The sequence below is a fragment of the Callorhinchus milii genome, unplaced genomic scaffold (genome assembly GCF_018977255.1).
Source record: "Callorhinchus milii isolate IMCB2004 unplaced genomic scaffold, IMCB_Cmil_1.0 Scaffold12, whole genome shotgun sequence".
NCBI lineage: Eukaryota > Metazoa > Chordata > Chondrichthyes > Chimaeriformes > Callorhinchidae > Callorhinchus > Callorhinchus milii.
In genome coordinates this window covers 11,651,654-11,673,504 of record NW_024704753.1, presented here as the reverse complement: position 1 = coordinate 11,673,504, position 21,851 = coordinate 11,651,654, and the positions used below count along the sequence as shown (strand labels likewise).

The 21,851-nt window shown below is 44.0% G+C and overlaps 1 protein-coding gene across 3 annotated transcripts in view; it reads right to left on the bottom strand.

Moving 5' to 3' along the window:
* Nucleotides 1-218: 218 nt before the first annotated feature.
* Nucleotides 219-21,851, bottom strand: part of brpf1 (bromodomain and PHD finger containing, 1) — a 32,036-nt gene continuing 10,403 nt past the window's right edge. The window contains exons 3-14 of one of the 3 annotated variants that reach the window (XM_007890258.2): nt 20,852-21,008; nt 19,809-19,940; nt 19,279-19,407; nt 16,837-17,149; nt 12,860-13,171; nt 10,449-10,733; nt 9,027-9,174; nt 7,874-8,007; nt 6,106-6,221; nt 5,747-5,901; nt 4,525-4,666; nt 219-708 (exon numbers count right to left, since the gene is read on the bottom strand). In XM_007890258.2, coding sequence (XP_007888449.1) covers nt 559-708; nt 4,525-4,666; nt 5,747-5,901; nt 6,106-6,221; nt 7,874-8,007; nt 9,027-9,174; nt 10,449-10,733; nt 12,860-13,171; nt 16,837-17,149; nt 19,279-19,407; nt 19,809-19,940; nt 20,852-21,008 — 2,173 coding nt within the window. In that variant the 3' untranslated portion in view covers nt 219-558. Of the gene's footprint in view, nt 709-4,115; nt 4,667-5,746; nt 5,902-6,105; nt 6,222-7,873; nt 8,008-9,026; nt 9,175-10,448; nt 10,734-12,859; nt 13,172-16,836; nt 17,150-19,278; nt 19,408-19,808; nt 19,941-20,851; nt 21,009-21,851 lie in introns of those variants that run through there. The other 2 variants (XM_007890259.2, XM_007890260.2) reach the window with 2 other exon arrangements.

Sequence of the window (21,851 nt, the reverse complement as noted above, 5' to 3'; positions counted from 1 at the left end):
GACACAATATATCGCGTCGCAGTGCAATACAAATGGGAGGAAAGAATGCACATAAAATAAATACTGTGTTCATCGTACTCACCACATCTGAATTGAACAGTTTTCCTTTGGATGAAATCAGCAAGAGTTGGGTAGCAGACTCCTGCAGGCATCTGTCTTGAATAAGAGTTCAGGACCGGCCAGAATCCCTCAATACAGTGTATATGGGAGAAGTCCGATAGACAAACAGCACTTTATTTATTCAAACTTCACATATAAAAAGGGGTGGTTGCACCGCACTCACATGGAGGGGGTATCTGTGCAGCCCCACACACAGAACACTCGGTACAGATCAAGGCAATACAAAATGATTGGAACTGAATAATTATAGGAAGTCAAGTCAGTTATTAGGTACATGATCAACAGAATAAAAACACCATCTTCCTGCTAATTAGTGTCCGTGACTACTTTGCTTTCGAGAGCACTAACTCAAGAGCAGTTGTTTACTGTCCTGGATGAGTTTCTCTGGTAATGTATCCAGTCAGGATGGTAAAAGGCATTTAGTATAGCAGTGAGACCTCAGGACAGCAATGAGACACTCGGTCCTATCTGTACCTCGTTAGGTGGAAAAGAATTAAATTGAATGTCAGAGTTTTCTTCCGCTGTGTGCCACGGGTGTAGATGTTTCTCTGGCAGATACGGTCCTGTCAGCAACTCTCTTCCTTGAGTCTGAGGGTAAGAGGGAAAAGTTGGGAGACCCTTGAATAATGTCAGTCCAGATGACACAAGTTTTCAAAATTGCCATTTATTTATTTTCCCTAAGAATTTCAGATCAATTTTTTTTGGCGCTTTTTTTTTCCTTCCAAAATAAATACAAACTGAAAAAATACATTCTAGAAATTAAGGAAAGGTAACATTTCGACATTTCCCCCTCCCTTTCCCTTGCCTCCTCCCCCCCACCCCCACCCGATCTGAGTACAGCATTTCTACCCAGAGTATGGAAGTATTTACAGTCTCTTTATTAAATGGTTTAAAATGGTGTTGCTGCTATCGCTCTCTCATACAACACACACACACACACACAGACACAAGCATTCCACTTGCTAAGAATTTAACTGCAACAGTTACTAAAAAGTCTCATGATGTTTGTTAATGTACTGAAAATTATAATGCTTTGCTGTAATGTCTATTCATGTCATCAGGGTGCTTACAAACCCCCCCAAAATAATTTAAAAATCGTTAACATCACAATGTACATTATTTACAATGGATCTGCCCAGAGCAGAACACTTAGCCGCTAATGTGGACCCAGTATTTTAGCTGTAATACAGAGGAGAACTTCCTTCATTGTCCCACTGTTTGGGGTCCTCATTTCCCACATTAGCTACTGGTTTTAGTGCCTGTATATTATAGATCCAAATTCTTCATAGCTATGGCCTCAAGCCCATATCTCAACGATTAATATTGTGCAGAATTTCCAGCTTCACAAATTAAGACAGATTTTAAGATTTTTCCTAATCTTAAATTTAGAGTCTGAAGACCAGTTAGCTCCCCACCCAGAACTGGTAGAGAAATACTGTATGAAAAAACAAATGTTTAATTATAATTGGAAGAGAGGGAGGGAACCTGACAATGCTGTGTTTTTAGGCCTGATGTAGATGGAATGAGGGATGACAGTTTAGTTGGAAGAGCAGATTCTGTCAAAATAAGGTAGGAATTGGGACCGGTTGTGTGTGAACGGGGGAAAAGAACGATTGTGTGTATATATGGCTTACGATTGTGTAATGAATGATAAGATCAGTAACTCTATGTGACCATGATGATAGGCTTAATGCCAGGCACGAGGGACCAAAAAGCATAGAAACTAGGGTTTGGGGAAAAGGTGGGTAAATGGGACAGAAATAGATTGTTCTATCAAAGAGCCAGAACAGTCATGATGAGCAGAATAAGCCCACTAAAAGGGATTTTTAATATCTTCTCTCTAAGAGTAGACCCCCAAGTGAGCCCTCTTGAAGAGTGAATGATGGGAATATGATTATTCCTGATCCCAGGTGTTAATCCAAGTGCATTAACATCATTAATCATTTCAATCGTGGGGGAGACTAAATGGTTTACTGCAATTAATGGAGTGGGACCAGGACTGGAAGTGATGACCATTCACTATACAGGCAATGTCTGGCTTCATCAGACAATTCACCTGAGCAGCTTTTTAAGGTAGCAAGCAGGGCTATTTACAGATAAACAAAGATGAGAGGGAGGAGAGAAATGGGAAAATATTTTTAATGTGCAGCAGTGGGAAGGGATTCTTCACGTATAAGGGATAATAACCGGAAGTCCCATATTTCACAAATGATCCCAAGCTTTCAGACACACAGCTTCCTAACAGGGGAAAATCTCACACTGTTGATTTCTGTTCCCAGCCAGTCCAGCACCAGAATCCACATTTGCCAGATCCACAAAGCAGGAATGCCTCATAACTGAATCTCTACGTAGTCAAGATTTACAAAGACACAAACGTCATGAGTACAATGCCCTACGAAATGGGCCAGTGCAGGTTGTTCTGTGTGGAATCAGCTGTGCGCTCTAACAAAAGGTAAGATTTTGACAGGCTTTTGGGGAACTGCAAAATTAAGTTGTGTTTAGCTACGACTTTGACCTGCTTTAAGAATCAGGGGAACAAAGAGATGGACACGAAAATACAGACATGTAAGACTGTATTCTGCTATCTGGTCTGTGAAGTACACAAAAGCAGAAAACCAAGAATCTTGCCCAGCCCGTGAATATCCACTTCATTTAACCAAGTCACCAACTTCTGGAGTTAACCTTTCCAACCTAAGCAGAGTTATCCTACTCACTGAGGCTTAGACATAGCACCCTGACCATTATCATCATATCCTGAGAGAGCTCCATTGCTGCATAATCTCTGACTGATCAATCACTCTCACAGATAAAACCACTTCCAAAAAACAATTTAGAAAGTTACATTACGTCACTAAAACAATCTAACAAATATTTATTTGAAAGGGGAGAATTTATTCATTATCAGTAAGTTCTAGGATGAGGTTATTTTGTTGAAGTTCTGAAGGATACACTTCTGCTGCTGAACAGGATTAGTGTGTAAGTGTGAGAGTGTATCTGTGTGTGACAGGCAATTGGCAGTTAAGCTGGTGTGTGCTTCAGAAAGACTAGTATGAGCATCTGTAAAATGAGAGATAAATGGGTGACGAGTAGTCAGGGGAACTAAATATATGTACTGCTAGAAGTTATTTTTGTCTTCCCAGCTAAATAAACCCTGGCAAAGCAAAAAATAACAAATAATTTAAAATCCATATTGAAAGCAAAATGGCAGTGCACAGATCATCACTGAACGGGTACGTTTAGGAACGCTGCAAGTTTTATCCCACAGTTTTAAACCGATTTGTGTTATTTAGCAGTAAGGTTAGAATCTGAGAATGAATGGGGTTAGGTACTAAATGTTCACTATTTTACTTTCCTTTCACTCCACATGGTGACTGTGAATGTTTTCTCACTTTAACGCTCTGATAAAAATCTCTCTGTTCTTGGCTTTGGGCTCCTGGGTTGGTGACTATATTTGCTGCTGTTAGAAGGTAAGGACGGATTGGACTGGTGGAACTGGATTGAGAAAGGGTGGGTTATGTAAGGCCATGAAATGTAATTCCAAGTGGAAAATCAGATGTCAAGACAATCCACCGAGGATTGCCACATCTCATGTTCCACAGCCAAAAAGGGTCAATGTTTACATTATTTCTCAACGGATTTCTCAATTAGGAAATCCAGGATGCTAACTTGTGAGAATGCCTCAAGTAGTCCCCATTGGGATTTCTTAATTAAGAAATCTGTTTAGAAATAGCGCAAAATGTTCATTCTTGAGAGAAAATGAAATAGCAGGATATAGAAGGGGTGAGGAATTATGTCGAAAATAAACACTGGCTTGGACCAGTTGGGTCGAATGACTGAACAATGTTACTATGCAATGTTCCTCGTTTTACTTTCTGTATTCAATCAAAGATAACTATTAATAATAATAATAATCCTTGCATTTGATATAGCCCCTTATTACATCTTTGAGACTCTCAAAGCAGCTTCACACAATATACTGTAAAATTAATTGACTATATTTCATGGGTGAAAAATTGCCCTAAACAAAGTTTTGCTATTTTACTAGACTGATTTATGTTTGACTGGTGCTGGTGAATCAGCCTCTTGATTTGACTGTGTATTAAAGAACCTTTTACCTCTGTGTAAACGGTTGGTATATTTACTCTGTTTTCCTGGTTATTTAGAACCCCTCAGCTGCCAATAACTGGCTTTCAGCAGCCTCCAATCTCAGCCCTCTACTATACTTGTAGTTTAAAATTCAGTGCTTTGAGACGGAGCTCTCGTCTGTGTTTTACACTCAGAGATGCCGAGCTTCAGGGCTGGGGTTAGTTTTTAAAAAATTTTAAATGTTAAAAAATGAAAACTGAATGAAATTTCTATGTGTCAGTCAGTATCGGTAGAATCGCTGCTCTGTTCTCCCTGCACCTTACTCCGATGCTGCATGGCCCGGTGGTAAGCGATCTGCACAGACTTCCTGATGTTTGACTTCCTTCCTTCCAACATCTTCATTTTATCCATGGTCTGGTCCACACCTAGAGGAACCAGCTTCGTTCGAGGGAGCCATTGCCTGGGAAAAAAGCACCCAGTTTATATCATTGCACCCGTCTTAATTTAATTAATCCTTTAATCCTTGCAATTGGTATACTGTAGCTCCTTTCATTACAGGAGGATGTTTCAAAGCACTTCACAGGATATACTGTAAGGTGTAGCGATTGTGTATTTGTAGACAAAAGCGGCAGCTCATTTGCACACAGCAATGTCCCACTAACAGAATGATCAATTTTACTTTGGGATTGTTGGCCAGGACACCGGGAGAAACTCCCTTGTTTTCGAATAGCGCCACGGGATCTTTAACAACCACCTGAACAGGCAGGCGGCACCTCGATTTAACATCTCATCCAAAAGATGGTACCTCCAACAATGCAGCACATCCCCACTACTGCACTGGAGTGTTAGTCTTAGACTTTGTGAGTTCAAAGTCCAGACATGGGCTTGAACCCACAAATTTCTGACGCAGAGGTGAGAGTGCTTCCAAGTGAGCCAGGCTGATGCATATCTTTACCTAGGTCTAGGCCTTAAAACCCTCATCTTAAAATTTAAGATTGTGCAACCTTTTTAAATTCAGTCCAATGTAAGAGCCAGTTATTTTGCTGAAAACTGGTTAGACTGAATTTACCAAAAGAATTCTGCACAATCTGATGTTTTAAGACAAGTTTCAAGGCTGAAACCATGAGGAATCAGGACTCAGAGATTGCTCCAGTGATCCCTGGTGGAAAAAGTAAGTGAAGACAGCATTGGGCTTAGCTGTGCTACTCCCGGTACTTGAATAACCTGCTGACATACACAGCCAATAGCCCATTTAGACTTAGAAGAATGTTATATCTCCCTGCACTGGTCAGCATTAGTACAGGCGTATACAACAGTCTTGGGGTAAAGAGCCTGAGAATGAAGAAGATACGAGCAGTGAAAAGGCCATCAAGACCACTCTTCTCAATGATCCAGCCACAATCTGCTTTGTCACGAGTCTCATACTTCCAAATGGATTTGAGTAAACGCTAGGGGATGGAGACAGATTAAACAAAAGGCTATCTCCTACAACGTCTGACACACCTGGTCCCAAAGAGGTACAACAGGTCATAAATCTTACCAGGTCCTCTTGTTGTCAAAGAAAAGAACGAGGTAGAGATGTTCGCGAGCTTCTACTGTCATTTGCTCTCCCAGTTTGAGGACATCCAGTGGCGGAACAGGGATAGGAACACCATGATGATACAGTCCTTCCCGAGGCATCTTCGGATCAATTATCTGCACAGAGAACAAAGGAAAACATTTCTGTAAAGTAATAGCTGCCCAAGTCTGTCCATAAAGACCAATTAAGCCACAATCATAGATAGCCGGGGCAGATAAATGCAGCCATTACATGGCAAGGAACAGATCGCGTTTACAGTGAATGCACTATCAAAATGCAGCTCAATTGCAATCCTACTGTTATCTCTCCCGCAGGCTTACCAGAGCTGGGTAAGATGGGTAACCCCTACACTTTGCCCAGACCAGATCCAGAGCCTCCAAGGGACTGTCTTCATCATCTGACAACCAGCCTGTGGAACGACCCAGCCCCTTACGCACTGTTGTAAAAAAAATATGAGAAAGCTTTAGCAATTACAATGCCGGAACCAGGAATCAACATGTTCAACATTGTGGATAGAAATTCTCTTGAATTTTATACATGGTTACAGTTAGAGCTCAGTTGTGTATCAGAGATACAAACCCTGGCCTTTTCCTCCACCTTAATGAAAATTATGGATACTTGAGCTACTTTACGCATTCAATTCACTTCACTTTTACACTATGCTCGAAGCTGGACACAGATTTTACACTACCAGTTTTCCCAAAGGGAAGAAGTCCCATTAAGGAAATATTGTTCGCCCCCAGCCCTTTTCCTATCCCCCCCTCACTCATCCACCTTGTATTTTTCCCGCTCCAAATATAATTCTAATTTATTACTGATTGTTGCAGTGCTGATGTCTGGCCACAAGATGGTGACAGCACCACAGGAATAGAAAACTGCCGATCAGGACTGTGTTTCTAAATCGCTTTCATTTTATTTATCCCACTTTCCAGATCTCTCCCCATATGCTCAGGTGTTTATCCAGTTCATCACTAAATGATTCTACTGATCCAGCCTTAATAATAATATTGTGATAAGTGTTTTTCACGTCAGGAGGACATTCCAAAATGCTTCTCAGGATATACTGTGAAGTATACAGACTGTAAGCTTTGTGAGCAAATGTGACAACCCATTTGCAGACCGCAATGTCCCACAAACAGCCATGAAGTGAATGATCAATTTTATCTGGTGGATTTTTGGTCAAGATACTACTCTTTTTGACTCGTGCCATAGGATCCTTAAAGTCCCACAAACATTGATTTAAGGTCTGATCTGAAGGATAGCACCTCGAATAATGTAGTATATCCCCAGAACTGCAGTGGAGTGTCAGTTTAGACTACATGAGTTCCAAGTCTCGACGTGGGGCTTGAACCTTTTGACTTAGAGGCGAGAGTCCTGCCGACGGTAGGCATAAGCACGGTCAAGGTTTTCTCCTCTTTAGTGGAAAATGCCCCAATTGAGCCCCCTTCCTACACTCTGCTGAGATCCTTTCTTTAATGGAAAGCCAAGAACTCCCAAAAAACACAATAATCCAATTGGCAATGGAATATCAGAATTCAGTCAATCCTTTATTGCAATCTCTGCGGTCCAGTTCTTGAACAAGGTGGGTTTACAGCACTTGAGGGGCACTGATGATGAGTGCTCAGCCAGCCTGGCTCATCTTGAAGGGCAGACCAGTCACTGGGGGCCAGGATTCTTCCCACTCAGCTCCTGTTAATTCTGCAATCCAAAGCTCTAACAGTAGGGTGGTGCTAGCTGGACAAGCAGCGGAAAGCTTGTTAGACAGAGCTTTCAATTGGTTTTAGCTAGTTAAACTCCAGTTGTACTCTAACACACACTATGGGATCCTCAAGCCTTGTTTCTCGCTAATTTGTGCCTAATACCTTCTAGAATTAGGTTTCAGCATGCGTGAGATAGCCAAATGACCAAAAAAAGTTCTAGCAGATGTTCCGGAATCTTATAATAGTCTGTGAATCTGAGAATCCTATTTGCCTTCTCAATAGCTTTCCATACCTGACACCCCCCTTTCAATGATTTACTTATTTGGAGCCCCGCAGTCGCTAACAGTTACTTTCTTTGAAGCAAAAGTGACCCAAAACCACAACTCACCACTGTGCCCATGCCGGCTGGAACCAACATTATAGGATTCATTCTCTGTACAGGAAGTGTCTTCACTGCTGTCTTCATGGAAATTCACCCGGGAAAAAGAGGGTTTCCCTCGACCCTGCTTTGACGGGGTTGTGCTGTGAGGCAGAGAAAGAAGTCTTTTTGGTCAGGACGAAATGCATTGTTTTCCAAGTGCCAACAGCAACACTAAAGTGGCTCTGTGTCTCTCATGTCTAAAATGCTTCAGTAGTGTCACTGCTGTGAGGATCATGGAAAATTATATTGGCTTTCTGAGCAATGAAAATTACTAAGATTGCTGACTTCCTGTTCATAAGATCACTTACATTGCTTCCTGCTTTCTACATGCACAAAACACAGGAAGTGATGTTATCTGTGACTTGAAGAATCAAAAGTCGACCATTTTTTCCTCTTAGGTCATGAACTGGCCAGAGCACAGGAAGTGTGCTAGTTGGCAACATTCATGCACAGTAAAAGCCACTAGCGTTTCTCACTATAATCAGGGTGGGATTTTATATATTCCAAACCACCGGTTTGAGGTTGCTCTAACAATTGCACTTATGCACTAACAACAAGTCACAGAATCCTGTAGCATAGTGATTATACCACTTGCCTCGCAAGTGAGAGACTTGGGTTCAATTCGTGGCAGGGAAAAACATTGGGCAAGTTTTCTTACTCCACACGCCTGTTTACTGTGTGTAGGAACCCAGTTGCTAATCGATTGGTGGATCGCTTTCTAGGGGTAATAATCCCTCAAAAGAAATTGGTCACTCAATTCACCACACTGCTGGGTGCAATTGGCTGCTGCATTTCGTCCACAAAATACAGTCAATCCACTTTACAATATATTCTGTGAAGCGCTTTGAGATGTCTCAACATCATAATAAGACACTATGAAATGTAAGAATTATTATTATAATAACTTGAATTTACATAGCGCCCTTTATGCATGGAGTATATCAGAGAGCTGAGGTCCACCACATGTACACATGCAAGTATTAGGTATACTGTATTATGTGAGACTAGTGTGTATTGGTGGCTACCTATGTGAGGTGAGCTGGTCTCAGTGTGTATTGGTGGCTACGTGAGGTGAGCTGGTATCAGTGTATCAGTGTGTATTGGTGGCTATGTGAGGTACCTGGTGCGGTCGGATGCGGCGCTGCTGCTGGTGCTGGAACTGGACTCGGTGTCGGAGCTGCTTCTCGGGAGACTTCGCTCGTTCCGGTAAACTCGGAAACTCTCGTTCACAGGCTGGCTGCCTCCATCAAAGCCATTGGTTGGCAGTCCTGTAAATGGGGACAAAATCCTGAAATCAGATCCATTTGGTGGCAAAAAACACGTCCTAATGGTAATCCTTGTGTTTGATACATTGTCTGTTGTAGTGCCTATAACATTGAAATGTCATAAAGTGTAGTGACTGTCTATTTCTAGGCCAGCATGATAGCATCATAGCAGGTTTTACTGAGCATGTATGCAGTCAGCCAACTCACTTCCTGTGCACCAGCCAATTCCTGCACTAAAAGGAAAATGGATAACATCTGCTTCCATGGGTCACACATAATAGATATGGTGACATGTGGGCGTATAATAAGCACATGTTCATACATGGTGGGCAGCAATGAACAAGTAATCTGGAGAACTGTTGCTCAGGACACTGGGAAAAGTGTCCTCTTTTCTAATAGTTTCATCTCAGCCCGGCTCAGTTGATTGTACTAGAAATACACTTTGAGACATTCAGTCACTAACAGTCACTATGAGACATTCATTCCCAAGGCCATTCTCAAGACTTTCCTCTTTGACCGTGCCTTCAGCCACCCCCCATCCTCAATCCCCTCCAAACATCTCGATTCCAAACCCATGCTCGTGTGCAAACCCTTAACTGTCCAGCGCCTTGGGACATCCTTCCGACATGAAAGGCAGTATATAAATATAATTTGGTGATTACTGCTGTTATTTCAACGTTACAGGTTTAATAGGAACCATGTGTGAACATGTGTTTATTACACGTCCACATGCAACCATGTCTATTATGTGTGACCCATGGAAGAAGACGTCGGCCATTTTTCTTTTAGTGCAAGAACTGGCTAGTGCACAGGAAGTGAGTGGCTGAGATAAGGCAACTCAGTACAGACCAGGATTCAAGCCTTCTATCCTGGCCGGAGCTTAACCCATTGCTCTGTTGTGGGAGCTCTAATTCAATATAATTTCATTGCTATGCACAAAGTGGCTACAGTGTTTGCTTCCAAAACACAGTGATTACACTTTGCAGTAAAACATGTGAAGCATCATCCTGATGTGAAAGGCGCTACTTCAAATAATAATAATCCTTGCATTTGATTATTACCTGCAGAAAGCGATCTGCCAATCGACAAACAACTGTGTTCCTACTTACTGCTAGGTAAACAGAGTAAGGAAACCTGCCTCATGTTTCACCACACCTGAGAATTGCACCTGGGTCTCTTGCTTGTGAGGTGAGTGCTCTAATCAATAGGTTACAGGACTACAAATGCAAAGTTAATGATCTGTGAATTTTGGTGAAATTCAAGCGCGGTGTCCTTACCAATGTGAGCGTCTCCCCCTGCTGACTTGTCGCTGTCGCTTTCTGAGCTGGTGCTGGAGCTGCGGCCTCTCTTCCTGGACTGGCTGCAGCGGCTTGGGGTTTGTGGAGCCGCAGGGTTGGTGGTGCCCACACCCTGGCTCGGGATAACCTGGGCCTCACGGTTCTTGGGTGGGCGGCCTGGCCGCTTATGTAAGCCGATACACTTGTTCTTGGACTTTGCCGTGAACAGAAACTTTGTCCGTCTCCCGACTTCTGCCGCCGAGGCTGAGGAGGTGGTGCCGAGCCCTGCAGATGGACGGCAATATTTTCTGGTGAAGCAAAGCGTGTCAACATACAACACTTCTCAAAGCTTAGAGAGGGGATTCTTAACAGCAAAAGCTAGCACAACTAGTATCTTAGTGTTAGTTATTAGAATAGAACTGAGCAGCAGCTCGGAGCTGCAGCCAACGAGGAGCAAGAGCAGAGAAAGCCACCAAACCACAGTTTCCTCTCAGCCACTTCACCTACAACGCTGTTAACCAAATTTCTCATAGAACCATAGAAATTGAAGCACAGAAAGGCCATTCAGTTCATCGAGTCTGCACCAGCTCTCAGCGCAGGTATTCATTCATTCTGCCTTATTCTCATACCTCTTCAAGCCTCTATCCTTCATACACTGTACTTGGTTGCTTCCCTCTTGAAACTATTATTTTCATTTTCAATGCTTTACGGGCACTACAGTGAGCAAGCACACAGATAGCAGCTTCTTAGTTGCCTGAGAGATATTGACAGCGTGGGAAGTGCCCTGGTTGGATAAAGTATTAAATTCACAAGGGTCTGCACAGAACTCAGCAGTAAGTAGTGGGTATGAACACTAAGCTCTTAAAGAGGCAGGCAATGTACAGTCTTGGAGCAGGTTACAAAATAAAAATGATTAGAAATGAAAGTGAACATCGTACGATGTGTTAATTTGTGCTAGCAACGTCCCACAAACAAGATGCATACCTTGCATTTGATTTAACTATCAAGATGTCAAAATGTCTCAACACACTTCACAGGATTGACTGTGATGTGGGTAATGTGCCATGGGATTTTTAACGTCCCACTGAACAGGCAGACAGGACCTCAGTTTAACATTTCAACTGAACGATGGTACTCGAAGCACTCAACACTGACTGGAGTGTCAACCTAGACTATGTGAAAAAGTCCAAAATGGAGCTCAAAGTCCCTAAATGGAGCTCAAACACGCAACCACTCGAACTCAAAGGCCAGAGTGCTACCAACTAAGTCAGGCTGAATAGCCAATTAATCTGAATTTGGGGGTAAACATGGATGAGGAGGTGAATATAAACCAGGATTCAACACCCTCAGCTCTGAAACAGGCAGGCAATGTCCAGTTTCAAAGCATGTTACAAAATAGAAATAATTTGAAATTAAAGTGAATATTGTTAGGTGCTATGGCACATTACTGTGTGGAAATTGCCTTGAAATACAGTCACTACACTTTACAGTAAATCCTGTAAAGCAATGTGATAGGGGGCTATATTAAATGTAAGGATTATTTAGGCTACCTGGGTTAAACAAACGTATTTAACAATGATAAAAGTCATTTATGTTGTTTTCCCTGTCAAGACAACTCCTCGTGAATATATATTCTATTGACCTTGCCTTAAATAGTATAACAGATGGCTCATGCACATGTATTGGTCTGTCTCAGTCACACTTGTTACAGTCAGCCTGAGAGCAGATGTTTAATGTAGTTTAATTTAATTCTACTCTCCCAGTCCCCAAATGTCATCGGAAGTTCTACTCCTGTCATATCACACTAGGCATGACTGGAACAGAACTTCACACGGACACCTGGGGAGTCCACACAGAACACCTGTTCCTTGCTGCTAGAATCTCTAGAACCAGCAGATTTGTGTCTCTTGGAAAAACACTTAAGGGGGAATCTGACAGATGTGTTTATATTGTGAATGGTTTGGAAAATTTGAATAGAGATCATTTGTTTGTATCTTGAACAAAATTCTAAATCAAAAGGGTCACAGTTTCATAATAAGGACAATAAAAGTTAATTGGAATACAGGAGCGTGTTTTTAAGTGTTCTTTTGCTAGATGTTGAAGTTTCGCTGCAATTGGGTAATGAGATAGATGTATGGAAGTAACTATAGAGAAGTTGATCAGTTAACTGGGTGAACTAAAGCCCTGCCCTAGTCTGAAACTGTTGATGCATCACTAATACACTGCAACAGGACGTAAGTAGTGAAAAGACAACACGCACGGAGCTATATTTCAGTTTGCTCTATGAGTACCCTCTAATCTTGCCCTTTTTATATTAAAACTCTGTTTTAGTGATTAGTCATTTCAAGTTATTTTTGATTTCTCTCCTGTTAGAAACTCAAATAATTTGAAAGCTCGAGTTAAATCCATACCTTTCCCTGTCTCATGACAGCTGCTTTCCTCAGCTGCACTGTCCGTCTGTCCGTCTTTAATGGAGGGGTTCATTCCCGGAACGCATCCCCTTCCCGGAGCGCCGTGCCGGTCTGATCCCAGGCTTGGCTCTCTGTGCTGCCCGAGCTTCCGTCGGATCATGGTGATCTCCTTACGCAGTAGTTTGGCTCGCCGTGAGCGCCCGCTGTTCTGTTTGACCGAGCCCATCGTCTCGAGCTTCTCCAGGAGAATCTTCAGCTGCTCCTCCAGCGGCAAGTGCGATCGGTTCTCGGGGACCAGCAGCCGATCCACTTCTGCCATACCGTATTTATAATGAGAAAGAGATGGATCGAAAGGAAAACAGCAGTAAACAAACTTTTAACAACTTCATGGGGGATGTCTCAAAGACCCTTAACAATCCTTGGCACCGGAACTGGGGTGGGAACTGAGGGGGCAGAGGGGAAAGATGAAAGCGGTAGGTCTTAACTCGTACCTTGAACGAGGTGAGGGAGGGAACAAGTCTGAGGGACTCAAGGATGGCATTACAAAGACTGGGACAGAGAGGATGAAAACCCACCTACGAATGGTGAGGGAAGGTAAGTGGGAGACATGAAGCAGGCCACTTCCTGTAGAGTGAAAGGAGCTGCCACGTCAGTGGTGTTTGAGGGGGTCACAGTGGTAAGATGAGGCGATACCATGACTGAAGTGCTGGGTATAGTCACTACACTTCACAGTAAATATTGTGAACTAGTTATGAGACATCCTCCACACGTAAAAGAATTACACGAAATGCAGAATGCAAAATACAAGTAGCAGCAATTTGGTATAACACTACAACCTCTGCAGGATTAACATTTGGTCTCTGATAGTAAGCCAAGTCATCTAGCAATGGTGATTTAATTAGATTATTTTTGTGATTATTGAGAAAGATAGGCCTGTTTTACATCTACATGGAGAGCCAATTTACTCTGCCCTCTCAGTTCCCACCCCAGTTCTGGTGCCAAGGGTCTTTGAGACATCCTCCATGAAGTTGTTAAAAATGTGTTTACTGTTCCACCTCACTGTCTGCTGTGACAATGTAGCAATGGAGACAAACTATCTTCATAATACAATAGCAAGAGAATTTGAATGGTTTGATTCAGGATCTGATTTGAGACTTTGAAGCTCATAAACCAAACTGATATATACATAAATGACTTGGATGAAAAAAATAGAAAGTTTTGAATCCAAGTTTGCGGATGACACTAAGATAGGAAGCTCAGCAAGTAGTGAAGATGGGAGTAGGAAGTTATAGAGGGACTTAGACAGATTAAGTTAGTGGGCAAAGCTGTGGCAGATGGAGTTCAATGTAGGGAAGTGCTAGGTCATCCACTATGGACCGAAAAAAGATAGGGCAGAATACTTTCTTAACGGGGAGAAATTAAGAGCTGCGGAAGAGCAAACAGATTTGGGTGTCTATATCCACAAATCACTAAAAACATAATCAAAAAGGCAAATGGTATGTTGGCCTTTAACTCGAGAGGCCTGGAATGCAAAGGGAAAGAAATGATGCTTCAGCTGCATAAAGCGTTAGTCAGATCCCACCTGGAGACTGCGTTCAGTTTTGGGCACCGCACCACAGGAGAAATATATTGGCCTTGGAGGGGGTGCAGCACAGGTTCACCAGAATGTTATCAGGCCAAAAAGGGTTAAGTTACGAGGAAAGGCTGCGTAAACTTGGATTGTATTCCCTCGAATTTAGAAGATTGAGGGGTGATTTGATAGAGGTTTTTAGGATGATAAAGGGATTTGATAGGGTAGATGCAGAAAAGCTATTTCCTATGTTGGGGGAATGGGGGAATGCAAAACAAGGGGGCATGGTCTTAAAATTAGAACCAAACCATTTAAATGTCACACCACTATTTAAAAAAGGTGGAAAGGAAAAGGTGGGGAACTATAGGCCAGTTAGTCTCACATCAGTGATAGGAAAATTTTTAGAATCATTGATTATATGGTAGTGCGGTATTTAGAGGAGCACAATATAATTAGGCCAAGTCAACATGGCTTTACAAAAAGGAAATCATGTTTGACAAATATCATAGAGTATTTTGAGGATATTTCCAGTAAACCAGATAAGGGTGAATCAGTGGATGTGGTCTATTTGGACTTCCAGAAGGCATTCGATAAGGTGCCGCATAAAAGGTTTGTCCAAAAGATAAGGGCCCATGGAATTGGCAGGAGCATATTAACGTGGATTGGGGAATGGTTAACGGGTAGGAAACAAAGAGTAGGGATAAACGGGTCCTTTTCGGATTGGCGGAATGTGACTAGTGGAGTGCCACAAGGATCAGTCCTTGGGCCTCAGCTATTTACCATCTACATCAACGATCTAGATGAGGACATTGAAGTTAATATATCTAAATTCGCGGATGACACAAAACTAGGAGGAAGTGCCAACACAGAGGACGACAAAAAAAAATGCAGCGAGACGTAGATAGCTTAGGTGATTGGGCAGGTAGGTGGCAGGTGAAGTATAATGTAGGGAAGTGCGAAGTCATCCATTCACCTAGGTAGCAAAAACAGTAGAGCGGGTTATTTTTTAGAAGGGGAGAGATTAGAATGTGTTAGCGTCCAGAGGGACTTGGGTGTTCTTGTACACCAATCACAGAAAGTTAGTCTGCAGGTGCAGCAGCAATTAGGAAGGCGAACGGTATGTTAGCATTCATTATGAAAGGATTAGAGTATAGGAGTAGGGAAGTCTTGCTGCAACTGTATAGGGCCCTGGTGAGACCACACCTGGAATACTATGTGCAGTTTTGGTCTTCTTTATTTAAGGAAGGATGTACTTGCCTTGGAGGGGGTGCAGTGTAGATTTACTAGGTTAGTACCAGGGATGAAGGGGTTGAGTTACGAGGATAGGCTGACCAATTTGGACCTATATTCTCTAGAATATAGAAGAATTAGAGGGGATCTTATAGAAACCTATAAGATCATCAAAGGGCATGATAGAGTAGATAGTGGGAGATTGTTTCCCCTGGTTGGAGAAACTAAAACCAGGGGTCGCAACCTTAAAATCAGAGGTCAGCCCTTTCACACTGAGTTGAGGAAGAACTTCTTCACTCAAAGGGCGATGAATGTATGGAACTCACTACCCCAAAGGGCTGTTGACACTCAGTCCTTGAACATATTCAAGACTGAGATAGATAGATTTCTTATTGCAAAGGGGATTGAGGGATATGGGCATAAGGCAGGGTCAGGTTATTAGCTGGAGTTAGATTAGAAGATCAGCCATGATTGAATGGCGGGGCAGGGTCGAAGGGCCGAATGGCCTACTCCTACATGTTATGTTAAGAGTGAAATTAGGAAGCATTTTTTCACTCAAAGGGTGGTAGAAATCTGGAACTCTCTCCCCCAAAAGGTCATGGATGCTGGATCCATCCATACCTTCAAGAAAGAGATTGACAGATTTTTGGTAGGTCGGGGTATTAAGGGATATGGGGAGAAAGCAGGAAATTGGATTTGAAATTGTAGTAAAGAAATAGATCAGCCATGATCTAATTAAATGGCCGAACAGGCTCGACGGGCTGAATGGCCTACTCCTATTCCTATGCTGAACACAAGGCTACATTGTGCCACATTGTCACAGAGTTGCCGTCCTTCGGAGACTGCAAAACAAGATCACGGCTACTTGTTCAGGCAGACATCAAAGATCCCGCTGCAGTCCTCGAAAAGAGGAATTTCTCCTCATGTTCTGCTGGCCAACAATCTCCAAATAAAATCATTCGTTCACTTTAAGGCTCTTTGTGGGCTATTGCTGTGTGCAAATTGGCTGCTGGGTTTGCCTACAATTTTGCAGTCACAGATACTCTGAAGCAGTTTGAGGCACTTGACGTTACAGCTGCTACATCAAATGCAATGATTATTACATCTGAAATTGGATTCCAAACAAGCAGGGATGAGTGACATCAGTCATTAATCTTTAATCTGAAAATACACTCACCTTCTTCCCAGAATAGCTGCCCAGAGTTGTCTGGTGCCACCAGTTCAGGTGTGTGCATCCCGGTATCACAGTCAAAGCTGATTTTCTCTGCCTGCCTGCGGGCGTGCTTCAGCACCACACCACCCTGGTCTCGGAGACGGATGGCTGCGCGGTAGAATATAGTATCCTTGGCGTTGTATTGTAAACAGTTTTTCACAATCACATTAAAATCCTCTTCAAACTCATCAAACGTCCGATATAGGTGCTCCTCCAGCTGCTGTTTCATGGTCTTGAAGTCCATTGGTTTCTTAATGTGATCCAAGTAATCTGGAACCTGAACAACATTGAAATACGGGATGGAGTTAAAGTTATAGCTATAGAATTCTATATTTAAAGTTATAGCATTTTGTGTACAAAATTCACATTCACTTTACAATATATATACTGTGAAGCGCTTTGAGACGTCTCAAGGAGGTGTTAAGGTGCTGTATCAAAAGCAATGATTATTATTATCATCTAAAGGTAGCAGTTTTCATTCAGAGTCCGAAACCCAATTTCCTGAGTTCAAGCAAAATTGAGAAGTTGTTATAGGAATAATACTTGGCCCGTAGGTGTCGCCAGCACTTTTTATTAGTGATTAACAACAAGATTACATTTATATAGCACCTTTCACGTCGGGAGGATGTCCCAAGGCGCTGGACAGTGCACAGTATTTCAGACCCAAGCTGGGGTCGGGGGGAGTGGAGAAAGGAGAGGAGGGGAAGGGAGTGGCCGATGGCATAGTCGAAGGGGAGGGTCTTGAGGCGGGACCTGAAGGAGGCTAAGGAGGGGGCGAGGCGGAGTGATTGGGGGATGGAATTCCAGAGGTTGGGGGCAGAGTGGCTGAAGGCTCTCCCGCCAATGGTGAGGCGGGTGGGTCGGGAGACATGGAGCAGGCCGGAGCCGGCTGAGCGGAGGGAAAGAGCGGGTTGGTAGGGGGTTAGGAGTTTGCAGAGGTAGGGTGGGACAAGGCTATGGAGGGCTTTGTAAGTGTGGATCAGGATCTTGAGTTGGATCCTCTGAAGGGTAGGGAGCCAATGGAGTCGGGCGAGAGTGGGGGAGATGGGGTCATGGAGTTTGGTGCAGGAGAGGACACGGGCTGCAGAGTTCTGGATTATCTGCAACTTGTGGAGGGAGGAGTTGGGAAGGTCGACAAGCAGGGTGTTTGCACAGTTGAGCCTGGAGGTGATGAAGGCATGAACAAGAGTTTCAGCGGCCTGAGGGGTGAGGTAGTGCAGAGGCGCTGGCGCGAGCCAATCAGGAGGGCCTCAGTCTTGTTCACATTCAAATATAGGAAATTTCCCCTCATCCAGGACTTGATGTCCGACAGGCAGTCTGTCAGGACAGCAGTGGTCCTGGAGTTGAGGGTGGAGGCAGAAAGATAGAGTTGGGTGTCATCCACATACATATGGAAGTTGACCCCATGTCTGCGGATGATGTCACCAAGGGGCAGCATGTAGATATTAAAGAGGAGAGGACCAAGGACAGAGTCCTGGAGGATGCCAGACGTGACAGTGCGGGGGCTGGAGGAGAAACCGTGAGAGGCAACAAAGTGGAGACAGTGAGAGATAGGAATCAAACCAGGCAAGGGCAGGTCTGTGAAAATTGAGTAAAGTGGAGAGGTGGTGTATGAGGATGGAGTGGTCGACACTGTCGAAGGTGGCAGAGGGGTCGAGGAGGACAAGGACGCAGAGGGAGCCTTGATCACAGATGTTCAGAATGTCATTAGGGACTTTGACCAGGGCTGTTTCGTGCTATGGGCAGCATGGAAGCCGGATTGGAGGGGTTAAATGTGCCAGTAGAAAATCTTATATGGACTCCCAGTGGTGGTGCACCAACAAATAGACCGACTCAGATGCTTGAAGAGAATTTTAACTTGAATGCCAACAACTGCTTCCAATAGATCACCAAAGTTACCAAACTCAGTGGAAAAACATGTTTGTGACAGTGTGCTCATGTTGAACATGTAGGCACATTCTGTATGTATAATTTGAATTGCAATGTTACATTGGACAAATGGAACTGACAATAATTTAGAATACGACTGCAAACCAGACTGTCTGGCAACTTCCATTTACAACTATCAGCCTGGCTCACACTCTCACCTCTGACTCAGAATGGAGTGGGTTCAAGCCTATGTCAGGACTTCAAACTCAAAGAGTCCAGGCCGACACTCCAACGTAACGCTGGAGAGCGCTGCATTCTTGGAGGTGGCATCCTTCAGGAGACGTAAAACAGGTCCAGTCTGCCTATTCAGTACAGATTTTAAAGATCCCATGGCGCTATTCGAAAAGAGAAGGAGGTTTCTCCCGGAGTCTCTGCACGGGAATCAAACTCAGGTCCTCTCCCTTGCAGGGAATGCCCTAACCTATACTCTACAGGACTCCACAATGCATTGTTTCATGCTCACTGTGGGTTACATACCTCCTTCAGGGGTACGGGCTCGCCAAAGATGTTCCCCGTGTCCTTTTCCTGAAGCTGCTCCAGGGTCTTGCGAAGAAGGATAAGGAAGGGCGTCAGCTGCATCTCCATAGCAAACTGCTGTATTTTAATCTGGGTTACAAGCAAAGCAGAGGTTATTACCACCCAATTCCAGCTGGAAATGAAGAAAGGTTGACAAGCCTTTGTATTCTGGCGTGATGAGGAAAGGAGCTGCATGAGGCCCCCACAGATCAGAAGGCAGCAGGATCTGTGCCGAATGAACCAATTTCAACCGAGACAACATTTGGGGCCGCAATAGACCTCAATGCCCCTGGGTGCTGGGGGTGAGGGGAAGGGGGGAAATCAGCCAGGGGTCACATTGGTCCATCAAGCCTGCCCATAAAACCTTCCAAAATTTAGCTTCCCCTCGCTGTTCCCCTTCCCATGCTAAGAGCATGGGAATTAACTCTAAGATCCGACTCCACGTGTAATAGACACCAAGGTTTCCAGATAACTTCCAAGAGCTGTCCAACCTCCTCTCTCTTCAACTTTTCCCGCTTGCGAATCAGCTCCACCAGCAGTCGTGCCCTTTCCAAATCGTGCCGTAATCGCTGCCACGACTTCAGCTGCTCCTTCAATGCACAATTTTTCTCTTCAGACTCCCGCTGCAACGACGAGAGAGAGGAAACTCTGTCAGAGGGCTGGCACCAACTCTGCACTAAACCCATTCGGTTTGGGCAATGCAAGGCTTCGGCAGCCTACGGGGAAGAGAGGGGAAGAAAGAGAGAGAGAGAGAGAGAGAGAGAGTGGCAGTGAGCAGAGGGGAGAAAGAGAGATGACAGTGAGCAAGAGAGAGGGAAAGAGATGGCAGCTAGTAGAAAGAGAGCGCAGACAATGAAAGAGAAAGTGAGAGAAACATAGAGGAAGTGTGAGAAGGACAGCAAGTGAGGGAGAGGGCAGGGAAGCATGAGGGAGAGAGGACAGGGCAGTATGCAGGAAGGACAGAGGGCAGGACAGCGAGAGGGAAAGTAGCGAGGGAGAGAGAGAGCAATGTTCGGAAGAGTAGTCAGTAAGTGTTTTGAGTGATTTGATCTCATCCTTGCAGATTACCCACCCTCCTGTTTTCCCATTACAGCATCTTTCATGAGTCTCAGTGACTCTATTGACGCTTCCTGACAACCACTTGTAGTGGTTGATTCCCTTTCCCCTTCTGTGTAAAGAAATACTTTCTGGTATCTGTCCAAAACTTGCCCTTCACACCCTTGAAACATCCTCTTACTGGTGATGGGTTGAACCAGTAGCAGTGGACATTTACCAGCCTCTCCACTTCAATGCTAGTTTTCATAGGATCAGAATTTTACAGCACAGGAGACCTCTCGGTTATTGTGCCGGGCTCTTCCACAGAATTATCATGTTTAGTCCCATTCCCCATATTCTGATTTGTTTCCAAAGATTTGACCTATTCCCTTTAAAAAGCTATGATAGATGCTGCTTCTCTCAGTGTTTTCAGTGGGATATTTCCAGGCTGCCACAAGCTTTGAAACCGTGGTGGGGTTTGGTCGCCGGCCGTGAGCACCTGTTCTGCGTTTCGCTGAGACTGCAGGTGGGACTGTAACCTCCGAAGGAGCGGCACGCCGTTGCGGGACTGTCGCTTTAAAGTCCAATAGCTGTGCAGTCGCTGCATGAACTGGCTCTTGCGCTGAATGGACAGTCCGCCCGTGATCTTACTCAGCCTGAGAGGAAGCATAAGCAATTGCTAAAATGACGTACAAACCAAGGTTTTAAACAAACAACGAGATTAAGTAAGCGGCTCAATAGCTACTACACCAGCAGTGACCAATCTTTTTGGTCGGCCGACCAAATACACTTTTCTTTATTGAATCTTCCTTCATTAATCCCTACGCCATAGTATTGCAGCTCAGAAGCTACTCAGTAACAAACAAAGCATTGATTTGCCATAGACTCGCCTGAGCTGGTACAAGTGTTTGGCGAGCCAAAAGTGATCCCATGGGTCACTGCATCAGTGTAATATAGTGAGCCACCGAGCAGCGATATCCATATAATATATTCTGTGAAGCGCTTTGAGACGTCTTAAAGAGGTGATAAGGCGTTATATCTAGGACTATAATTATTATAATCACTCTCCCTCCTCTTTCTCAATCCTTCTCTCTCTCAGCACACTCTCTCCTCTTGCACACTCTCTCAGTTACTCTCTCACTCTGCCCGTCTCCCACACACACTCTCGCTCTCCCTCAATCAATCTCTCTCCACCCCTCCCTCCCTCTCTCACACACCCTCTTTCCTTGACTCTCTTTCACTCTCCCTCCACACTCTCACACACACTCTCTCCCCTCTCAATCACTCTCTCTGCTTTCTCCCTCCCTGCCTCCATTTCTTTATCTGCCCCTCTCCATCATGCTCTCTCCCCCCTCCCTGTTAATCACTCTATTGTTAAATTCCTTTGTAACTCCATCCCACAATCCCTTTGCCTTGCTCCCTCCCTTGACCCCTTCAAGGCACAACTCAAGACCCTCCTTTTCGACCACATCTTCAGCCACCCTCCTACCACTCTGCCC